The 11,798-nt window shown below is 40.1% G+C and overlaps 1 protein-coding gene and 1 pseudogene across 1 annotated transcript; one reads left to right on the forward strand and one right to left on the reverse strand.

The window, feature by feature from the left end:
• Positions 1-972: 972 nt before the first annotated feature.
• Positions 973-5,422, forward strand: LOC148872422 (protein STABILIZED1-like; annotated as a pseudogene).
• Positions 5,423-6,456: 1,034 nt separating this feature from the next.
• On the reverse strand, positions 6,457-11,086 carry LOC148872423 (zinc finger (C2H2 type, AN1-like) family protein). The gene is made up of 2 exons (XM_088972517.1): positions 10,713-11,086; positions 6,457-7,395 (listed from the first exon to the last, which is right to left on the reverse strand). The coding sequence occupies exons 1-2, from the start codon at positions 10,809-10,811 to the stop codon at positions 6,622-6,624; spliced, it is 873 nt and encodes a 290-aa protein (XP_088828643.1). The 5' UTR covers positions 10,812-11,086; the 3' UTR covers positions 6,457-6,621.
• Positions 11,087-11,798: the final 712 nt, after the last annotated feature.

Consider the following 11,798-nt stretch of genomic DNA (forward strand, 5'->3'; position numbering starts at 1 on the left):
ATTCTCACTTCATTAATTATAATTAATTAAAAAATTGTTCACTTAAACTGTTCAAAATCTGTCCATAAATTATAAATACTTTTGTTTAAGAGATACTTGCACGTACACATTTACTAATCATACAAAATTCCAAATTCACTTTGGTTGGAATTTTTAGGTGTCATTCCTTTCTGGCATCATAGAAGCTGCCTTAACTAAATGATAGGGCTGCAAGTCGGACAGGGTTAGGTCGGGTTGAGGCCAACCCTAGCCCAATCCTAAGTTCTAAACCCCAACCCTAACTCTAACCCAGCCTGACCTTCAACCCAACCAACCCAACCCTAACCCTAACCCTAACTAAATTCCTTCAACCATAACCCAACCCAAACCAAACAATTTTGGGTTGGGTTGGTCTTGGGTTGGGCCCAACCCAACCTTCTTCCTATCCCTTAAAACCTCATAGAATTTTTCAATTTTAGATATTAACTCAACTTTCACTACATATATTAATCCTATATTTCATTAGTATTTGTTTATTAATGTTTTTTTTTTTTGTTCTTTAGGTACAAAATTTAGAAAAACAAGTGTTAAAAATGATTATAGTTTATTATGAATTATGACTTACGATAAAACATAAAATAATGTTATTAAGGTTTTAGTCTTTCTGATTAGGATTAACTGAAGTGATTATCTTAAAAGAAACACATGATGTTATACAAATATCATGAATCTAAACAAATCAATGTATGTTATATATTACATATAACATATATATATTTATATATGACATGTACTTAGAGTAGGGTTTGGGTTGGGCCGGGTTGGCTAAAGGGTTAATCCTAACCCAATCCAAAGTAAAATCGGGTTCATGAATTTCAACCCTAACCCTAACCCAAACATCAATCTAACCCAACTTTTTCGGGTTAGGTTAGGATTGGGTTCGGGCCAATCTGGCCCAAGTTGCAGCCTTACTATACGAATATAGATTAAGGTATGGTCATAAATTACGGTACCGCCTCTTCAGAGTTGACATCGGCAATCGTTTTCCAGTATGTAAGGTGTCTTCTCAGACCTAACAGAAGTTCGTTTCCTAGGTTCGCCTCTTCCGGCGGTGGTACCCATTGAACCAGGTTCTTTTCAGGTATTGCTATCAACTTCCTTATTTTGTTTGCTGCTTCTGATAAACAGTAGTCATGGTTTTCGTTTCATCTCTTGACAACAAAACCCTATTTCTCATCCTTGACACCAATTCCACTACGCTTGAGACCCTTAAACTTAAAATCCAAGAGAAAACCAGAATTCCTTCTAATCTCCAACGTCTGTCCTGTCGTCGAGGCGGTTGATTGGCGATGAATCCATAAATGTTTCCACTCTCAGTGTTCGGTCGGATTCAACCCTTACTCTTCATGTCCCTCTATTGGGAGGAATGCAAGCTCCTGTCTTCCCAAAACCCCGGTTGAGTTCCTCAATACCAAACCCTCTCTCAACTGTGGCTGGTCTTGGTTGAGCAACCGTCGAGGTGCCACGGGTTTCATAACCCGGTCTGATATTGGTCCTACGAGTGTTTGTCTGTATCATGTGCATTAGGAGAGCTACAAGCACATATATATACCCACAACAACATCCCACACTACTATCGATGTGACCTCACATTAGTAGTCCACACTACTAACATGGGACAAATGAATCGTAACATTTTATCACGCTTTGCAATTCAAGTGACTAGGCAAGCTGACTTTGCACTATAGCTGAACACTACAATACCAACGTTACAACCTATGCCGCACGATTACAATTGGGAGGCATAGTGTATGCTTTGATATCATTTGTTATATGCCTTAGGCCTTAGGAGAATTCACCCCTAAAGGGAGGAAACCAAGCACATATATATCCACAACAACATTCCATACTACTGTGGGATACATTATCCCTTGTATTTGCATCCGCCCCCCAAAAACATCCCACGGACTCACAGCGCGCCGGAGCTTGTCCCCTTCGAGTTCTGCCGGTCGACGCCGATGATCGTTCCGACAGAATTATTTACCGGAGGTAAGTTCCGTTCTCATACCTGTTTATTCTCAGTTCTCATATATGTATTTGTATATGCAGTCATATTTGACACTTATTCATTGACTTGCAGGCTCATCTGATCCGACTAACCTCATCTTTGACACTTTTTAATCCTCAGAATGTTTGGATTAACATTCTTGCAGCTTCAACAGCAACCTGTATCGTAGGATAGTTCATAGTTTGCACCTGTCCCTCCCTCTGCACCCAATACAGCTTCAGCACTTGTTACTGCTGCAAAGGCCAAAGGCCTTGCTCCTGTGGGATCATAGTACAAGTGGGTAAGACTTTGGTTAACTCGTTGCAAAGGCCAAAGGCCTTGCTCCTGGCGGAACTCGAAGGGGAGCAAGCTCCAGTGGGTTTCAGATCTGAGAACGGAAGGTAGAAAATCAGAAAAAACAAAAAACAACGTAAAAAATGAGAAAAAAAACAGATATGAGAACTGAGAATAAAGAGAAACTTACCTCCGGTAAATAAATCTGCCGGAACGACCGTCGGCGTTGATCGGCGGAACTCGAAATTCGAAAGAGAGAGGATTGAGAATCTAAGAGGGGATGACCTTTTGGGCGAAGTGGGTTAGCTCCGTACGAGAGTCTAATTCGCATGTGGGAGGACACGCGGCGCGCTATGAGTCCGTTGGATGTTTTTGCGGGGCAAACCTGTGGGGGGCGGATCCGGATCCGAACCCTACCAACATGGGAGAAATGGATTGTAGCAGTCTGCCACCACAATTGGCGGTGCCACTGGCCTTGGCAAGGGAAGGGGGAAAGGCCCTGGTGGTGAAGATGAGGAGGAGGAAGAAGCAAATGATAAAGGTTACGATGAGAACCAAAAGTTCAATGAGTTCGAAGGGAACGATGTTGGGCTTTTTGCTTTCATGGAGTATGACGAGGATGATAAGGAAGCAGATACCATTTAGGAGAGCATTGATAAGTGGATGGACTTTAGGAGGAAGGATCAAAGGGAAGCCAGGTTGAAGCAGGAGATTGAGAAGTACTGAACTTCGAATCCAAAGATCACAGAACAGTTCGCGGATTTGAAGAGGAAGCTATACACTTTATCGGCACAGGATTGGGACAGTTTTCAACAGATTGGGATTACTCCTTGAGGAATTAGAAGAAACAGTTTGAGAGTTTTGTGCCAGTGCCAGATACATTGCTTGAGAAGGCCAGGCAAGAACAGGAGCATGTAACCTCTCTAGATCCCAAAAGTAGGGCTGCTGGTGGAACTGAGACTCCATGGGCTCAGACTCCTGTAACGGATTTAACTGCTGTTGGAGAAGGGAGAGGAGCTGTTTTGTCATTGAAGTTGGATATGTTCTCGGATTCTGTTACAGGGCTAACAGTGGTTGATCCTAAGGGGTATCTTACTGACCTCAAAAGTATGAAGATTACAAGTGATACAGAAATTTCAGACATCAAGAAGGCTAGGTTATTGCTCAAATCTGTTACACAGACAAACCCAAATCACCCACCAGGATGGATAGCAGCTGCAAGACTTGAGGAAGTTGCAGAGAAGAGTGGATGCAGCCCAGGTGATGCAAAGGTTGTAATTGCTAGGGGGGTTAAGTCAATTCCCAATTCCTTGAAGCTGTGGATGCAGGTTGTAAAACTGGAGCATGATGGTGTAAACAAGAGTAGAGTTTTGAGGAAAGGGCTGGAGCACATCCCTTATTCTGTTAGGCTCTGGAAGGCAGTGGTGGAACTGGCAAATGAGGAGGATGCAGGCTTTTGCTTCAAAGGGTTGTAGAGTGCTGCCCCTTACATGTTGAGCTATGGCTTGCACTTGTAAGGATAGAAACTTATGAGAATGCAAAGAAGGTTCTTAACAAGGCAAGGGAGAAACTTCCAAAGGATATTGATAAAAATAAAATAAACTCCCGAAGGAGCTAGCCATTTGGATTACAGCTGCAAAGCTTGAAGAAGCTAATGGGAATACTGCCATGGTTGGGAAGATAATAGAAAGGGGGGGTATCAGGTCTCTGAGAAAAGTAGTGATTGATAGAGAAGCTTGGATGGAGGCTGAGGCTGCTGAACGGGCTGGATCTGTTGCAAGTTGCAACATGTCAGGCTATAATGTATTACACAATTGGAATTGGTGTTGAGGAGGAAGACAGAAAGAGGACATGGGTTGCTGATGCAGAGGAGTGTAAGAAGAGGGGTTCCATCGAGACTGCACGGGCCATCTATGCTCATACACTTACTGTTTTCCTGACTAAGAAGAGTATATGGCTCAAAGCAGCACAGCTAGAGAAGAGTCATGGGACTAGGAAATCCCTTGATGCACTACTTCGGAAGGCAGCCACATATAGGCCACAGGCTGAGGTTCTTTGGTTGATGGGTGCCAGAGAGAAGTGGCTTGCTGGAGATGTCGCTGCTGCTCGAGCAATTCTCCAGGAAGCATATGCAAACAATTCCTAATTCTGAGGAAATCTGGCTTGCAGCTTTCAAGCTGGAATTTGAGAACCATGAGCCAGAGAGAGCAAGGGTGCTTCTTGCTAAAGCCTAAGAAAGAGGAGGCACAGAGAGAGTATGGATGAGATCAGCAATTGTTGAGAGAGAATTAGGGAATACTTCAGAGGAGAGGAGATTGCTTGAGGAAGGGCTAAAACTCCTCCCTACCTTTTTCAAATTGTGGCTCATGCTTGGACAGCTAGAGGACCAACTGGGTCACCTAGAGCAAGCTAGGGAAGTTTATGATTCAGGTTTGAAGCACTGCCCTAGCTGCATTCCTCTGTGGTTCTCACTTTCTAACTTAGAAGAAATCCCCAGAATCCTGAGCTTTGGCATGCTGCGGTTCAAGCTGAATTAAGACAAGGGAACAAGAAAGAAGCTGATATTTGATGGTAAAGGCATTGCAGGAGTGCCCCACAAGTTTTATCCTCTGGGCAGCATCAATCGAAATGGTCCCACGCCCCCAAAGGAAAACCAAGAGCATGGATGCACTGAAGCGATGTGATCATGACCTCTATGTCATTGCTGCTGTGGCAAAACTATTTTGGCATGACGGGAAGATGGATGAAGCCAGAAACTGGCTCAATAGGGCGGTGACTCTTGCCCCAGATATTGGGGGCTCCTGGGCCTTATACTACAAGTTCAAACTTCAACATGATACTGAGGAGAACCAAAAGGATGTATTGAAGAGATGTATTGCTGCAGAACCAAAGCATGGTGAGAGATGGCAGGCAATTTCCAAAGCTGTAGAGAATTCCACCAGCCAATAGAAGCCATTTTAAAGAAAGCAGTGTATTGGAAAGGAAGAGAATGCCACTGAGAACAAACACTAGAGTTTCCTTTTCAATGTATGGATTTTTGAAACATCTCATCCCCTAAATGGTAGTTGAAAATGTACTGGTAACTTATTGAAGGACGTCTCATGCGATTTAGTTTTATGTATTTTGCCTGAAGTTCCATTTCTGAGCAACAAAACTTGTATAGTTTTTTTTTTTTTTTTTTTTTGATAAGTAACACAACTTGTATAGTTGTCATTATTATCTTGAAATGGAACCTCGAGAGAAGGTGATTGTCATTTTTTTACTAGAATTTCAATGTTCTTATCCCTCCATCAGAAAAAGAGTGTGTTCAATCTTCTTTTCAACATGTTCTAAACCTTTGATTGAATCCTGAAGTGAAGACGGCCTCATGAGCAATTAGACCCGCCCTTGGTAACTGAATGACGTATTAAAAAAAAATGAATGGTGAAGAAATAAGTTGGAGCCTTACATCTTGTATTGTAAGTCCCTGTCCCAATGGACCTAGATAGATGGAACTGTAATCACAAGCGTGCAGCCTACATCTCATGCTAATTTTCCTCGTTCCAGTATGCTTTCTGCGTTTCGGTTTAGGACAGATGATAGAATTGACTTTGGGGAAATCGTCTCTTACTTCTTTTTTTGTTGTGGTGCCTTGCTTCTGGGTTCTTCTTAAACACCCAGATAACTGGATCCTTATCTGTACTTTCTCTAGAATGGATAAACTTCTTTCCTTGTATATTTTTTTCGTGCATATATAGAGGGCATTAAGTATACTATTCAGTTGAAAAGTAAAAATCGTACATTTGGTATCTATTTGATAACTTTGACGAGTAAAGTTAGTCAATAAAAGAGATTTATTTGTAACTGATGATAATTAGCTAGGAATCTCCTTTTGTTTTTCGAACTTGAAGCACAAATTCTTTTTGCTTGTAGTCAATAGTAATCTTGCCCTCTCAAAGGGCAATTTTTTACATTTTTTAAATCACCCAAGCTTAACAAAAGTTTGAGTCTGTGGTCTTCCACTAGACATTTGAGACCTAATAACTAACTTCTGTCATTGGCTACTCCAGTCTGAAACCGGTTACAACTTCATCTTGCCTGGATGTCAAAAAGCTACTTAGCTTTATCTGTAATTAGTAACTTCGGCAAATTGTGACTTGTCCAGAAAAACATGATAAAATTTGCTTGAAAGCTCAAAAAGTATCCAACATATTATCAAGTTGCCCTTGAAACAATGGAAGAATACAGGTAAAAGTACAAGGCATTTCATGATGAATGTATATGTGAATCTCATTAATGATGTATAATTGATACATTTTGCTTCATGCTTTAGAAGTGCCACCATGATCTCTCTCAACGTGCTCTACCAGGGATACTGGATCTCGAAACCCTCTACTACATTTGGGGCAAACATCAATTGTAACCTTCTTAATTCCAGCTCGGTTGCCTCCTTTTTCATGGACTCTCTCCACATGCTCTACCAGAGCTGTAACAGAGGTGAACTTTGCCTGACACTGAGGGCACTCCTCCACTTGTCCATTACTGCCACTGCTGCTTGGCCCAATTCCATCCTTTGCCATCTGCAATGCTTGGCTAGTTGCAATGCTCAACTTCGCCATTCCTGCTTCAGCAGAAGCTCGAACACTTGAGGCTGCGTTGAGAAAGCTTGTTGCCCACTTCGATGATGATGCAGATGCACTGCGGTTGGCTCTAGAATCCTCTTTTTGACTTTTCCTCAAAAGACCCATAAATGGGAACCCAGCATCAAGTTTCTTGGGTCCAGGACACTTGTGATCAGGTCCAAATCGGTGCTTCAAGCAGTGCTCAATGGTGCAGTCCTTGCATCTGATCGTGTTTGAAAATGTCAAAGGCTCTCTGCAACCAGGGACAGGGCATTTTTTCTTCTTTGTTGCCCTCTCATAGTTCGATGGGTCACAATCAGTGTTAACATGTGACTCCCAAGTGATGTTTGGATCTTCATCAGGGACTAGGCGAACTCCTTTAGCACAGAGAGGGCAGATGACAACAGTGACATCCTGCCTGTCAGCATTTGGACAGCAGTGTTTGCCATAACTTCTGTGCTCTAAACAGAACACCTATGCAATATTTGGCAGAAATCATAACAAGAACAACAAAATCATGAATACCAATAATAATATAACAACCTGCACGGTCCAGGTAAGTTAAACACTATCATAAACAAAGGCACTGATGAGAAGCTTGCCCTTTCCTCTGGTTTAGGTTCACTTTGTGTATGTATTTGCTACTATCATTCTTCATTTGATTTAATTCCCAAGATTCATGAGTCAAGAACAGTAAGCAATTCAGCTTATGGCAAATATATTACACAAGAATAATTTGAGTGCACTCTCCTTTCAATTATTTGGTCAAAATTTAAAATTGGTTAAAAGCTCCATAAATTCTGTCCCTGAAAAGGTACACACACACGAGAGAGAGAGAGAGAGACAGAGACAGAGACAGAGACAGAGACAGAATTGTTGCTTGGATAACATCTTCTCATAATACAGAAGCTAACAGCAGAAGCATCAGGTGAATTGTTGTATTGTGTGCAAAAGGCATGAAATATATGCAGATACCTTTTTAGAGTTCGTACTTGGTTATGACTGACTGTTTTAGCATCTATTAGGCAGAGGCGTTATCATGAGCTCGTGGTGGGGAAGAAGAGGAACAGTTATCCACTCGCAACTTTTTAAGTAAGAGTTGCTTTTAGTCAAAGACACCAATTTGAATAATATAAATATTATTCTAGAAGATGACTGGGCACACGACCAACCACAAAAGTACCTCATGAACTTTTCCCATAAAATCTTCATAACACAAAATTTCATTCGCCATAAATGGATTTCTTACCAGCTAGGGTTGATTTAGTATAAGAATATAATATATTGGTCGTAAGATAGGAGGTCCATACAATGTACAAAGCATCTTCTATGATTCTACCAATGCCAGTCAGGAATATGTGAAAGCCAGTAAAATAGTCATATGATTAACTGTACTTCTGCAAATAAGTGCATTTTGGGGGATTACCAAGACCTTAACTTTTTTTCAGCAAGAGATAGATGCTAGCAAAAAATGATATAAGCATGTAGCAACAATGATAATTACAAAAGCAATAGTATAAGAAGCAAATCAAGCAATTAAGCAATAAAGCACTCTTAATGGGAAAAAACATGGGTCTCGAGAAACCTCACCAAAGTAGCATAAAATATTAATTTTATAACAAATGATAGCAAAGGGAAAGCATAAGTTGACAAATTAAGGATATAAAATAAACCTAGCCTCTTCGCACATAAGACAGTGTAATTGTTGAAAAATAGAATAATAAAGAATTAGAATGAGTCCATGTGCCAGATTTCCTACATACATAGATATTGAAGAGATGATTGAGGTAAGGGGAAGTGACTTAGGTCTTAGGGAACTATTACAGCTTTTTCCTTTTTATTATAATTAGGAAGAACAAAGGTGCTTCTCTATACTAGGGCTGCAAGTCGGGCTGAGTTAGGTCGGGTTGAGGCCAACTCTAGACCAACCCTAAGTTCTAAACCCCCAACCCTAACCCTAACCCAATCTGGCCCTTCAACCCGATCTATACAACCCTAACCCAACTAAATTCCTTCAACCCTAACCCAACCCAACCTAATCCAAAGCCAACTTTGGGTTGGGCTGGGCTCAGGTTGGACCCAACCCAACCTTCTTCCCATCCCTTATAATCTCATAGAACTTAATCTTAGATCTTAACTCAACTTTCACTACATATATAAATCCTATGTTTTATTAGTATTTGTTTGTTGATATTTTTATTGGTTCTTTAAGTACAAAATTCAAAAAAAAGGATTTGAAACAACTATAATTTATTATGAGTTGTGACCTCTAATAGATTTTTTATGGGCATCAAGCTATGGGTGGCAAAAACTAAGAGGAGATAAAGAATAAAATATTCAAAAAACATAAAATATGTTACTAAGGTTTTAGCATTTTCAATTAGCATTAAGTGAAGTGATTATATTAAAAGAAATAAATGATAGTACGTGGTGGGGGCTATACAACTATCATGCATCTAAACAAATCAATATGAGTTGGGTTCGGGTTGCCCTAGAGGTCAACCCAACCCAACCTGAAGTCAGGTTCATAAATTTCAACCCTAACCCTAACCCGAGCATCAACACGACCCTACCCAACCTGTCTATTTCGGGTAGAGGACAACCATAATCAAGCCCAAAGTAAAGTCAGGCTCATAAATTTCAATCCTAACCCAAACCCAAGCATCAAAACGACCCAACCCAACCCAACTTTTTCAGGTTGGGTTCAGGCCAACCTGGCCCAAGTTGCAGCCTTACTCTATACACAATATAAGTCTCTAAATGAGGGGATTAGAGAAAGGAAGAGGTGATTGTGGTAAGGGTAAGCGACGTAGGGAACTATTGCAGCTTTTCCTTTCTATTATAATTAGAAAGAACAAAGGTGGTTCTCTATACACAAGATTAGGCTCTAAATGAGGGGATTAAAGAACGGAGGAGATGATTGAGGTAAGGGGAAGCAGGTAGGAACTATCGCAGCTTTTTCCTTTCTATTAAAATTAGGAAGAACAAAGGCGGTTCTCTATACACAAGATTAGTTTCCAAATGACGGGATTAAAGAAAGGAAAACTCCGAAGTAAGGAATAAGTCGATTGAATAGACTTCAATGCTCCTGTATCACTGAAAAGTTTTTACGACTTCATGTTAGAGTTGAAATTGAATAGAATCATGTGTTCCCACAGCTCTTGATTCCCGCCCATCAGTCCATTTGCAATTAACATTGGTTGAAGTGAACCAAATTTGCATACCAGAATTTACATTAGTTGAACTGACTTGAATGCTCCTGTATCACTTAAGAGCTTTCGGGACTTCATGTAAGAGTTCAAACCGAATAGAATCATGTGTTCTCACAATTCATAATTCCAGTCCACGAGTCTATTTACAACTAGCATTGATTGAAGCAAAACAATTTTGTATCGTGTAAAGGTCTAAAGATTTTTTTTTTCGATGAATGAATGGTTGTAAAGGTCTAAAGATTCATTTTACCAGGAATAATATGGCAGTGGCCAGTGCTATGAAAATCAAAATGAACTGGAGCATAAACAATTATTGAAATTTTCTGGTAGATTCATTCATAAAAAAAAAAAAAAAAAATCTAGTAGATTCCCCACAAAATTCCATCAGGGTTAACCAAACTAAAAAAAATAGCATTTCAATTAAAAAACAACTTCAAACCGGTTTGGCGACAAAACCTAGCCCATCAGAAAATCAAGAACACTCTATACAATTGAAAACCCTCAACAGGTATCAATAAGAATAGAGTTGGTGAAAAAGAACGAACTCTAAAGATCGACAGACAAGAAAAAGGATGGAACCTGTTTGCATCGATCGCAGGTAAACGGCAAGAAATCAATTTGCTTACAATCGTCGACGCTGCAATGCTGGCCGAGATTGGGAAACATAGGAGTTCCCATCGAATCGAAAGAACGCGACAGAGAGAACAAAGAAAGATTCTACAAACGAATTTCACGGAGTAAATCCAAATCTCCGACTTTTCATCCGAGATTTGGATAGTCTATATGGAAGCTTTCGATTTCCGCGTGAAGGAACCGCGGAATCGAAAGTTCCGAGAAACCGTTTCGATTATTCTCCTACTTCCAAAACTCGGTTTAAATGAACGCAGCACACAAATGTCAACGTATTGAGCTCGGCACTCATTTGCCTCGAGCTGAACCCGACCCTCCTACACAGTAAGTCAAACCCGACCCTCCTATTCTTTTAAAAATTCCTATTTCAAAATAAGAATTTTATTTATTATTCCTTAAGATTAATAGATATGTTTGACAAATGGTTTTTCGAGAATTTTTTGTTTTATAGGAACAAAAATATCATTTCGATAATGAAACTATTTCTTAACATCAGTTTTGCAAATCTATCCACATTAAACCTAAAACTTTAACCATAAAAAACACATGCCATTGTCATAACAATGTCTTTATATTATCACCACCTAATCCTTAATCACTTGAGGATCAAAACAAAACATATAAGTAATAAAACAAAAGCCCAACATGCCATGATACAACAGCACCCGCAAGTAGTAATGGCAACAACATGCCATCATGGCATGGCAACAACGCATGCCATGATGCAACAATACATGTCATTCTTTGCTTGGTTCTTTTTGCACTTCAACATGTCTTCCACCATCACGGGGCATGAATTGGTCTACCCAAATGAAGACATTTCCGTTTGCCTGCTTATAAAAAAACTTTATTATTAAATATCCAAAATATTTCATAACAAAAAACACATAATCGATAAGAGATGTACTATTCTAGTAGGGCATCGATAGAACCACCGTCCATAATTTCTTTTCATTTTTGTCATAAATAGATGCATCCAGCCACATCCACAAGCACAAATTGGGTGCTGATTCTTGACTTCCATACTTCATAAAA

The sequence above is a fragment of the Nelumbo lutea genome, chromosome 2, assembly GCF_056320005.1.
Source record: "Nelumbo lutea isolate HS-2025 chromosome 2, American lotus-T2T, whole genome shotgun sequence".
NCBI classification, from domain to species: Eukaryota; Viridiplantae; Streptophyta; class Magnoliopsida; order Proteales; family Nelumbonaceae; genus Nelumbo; species Nelumbo lutea.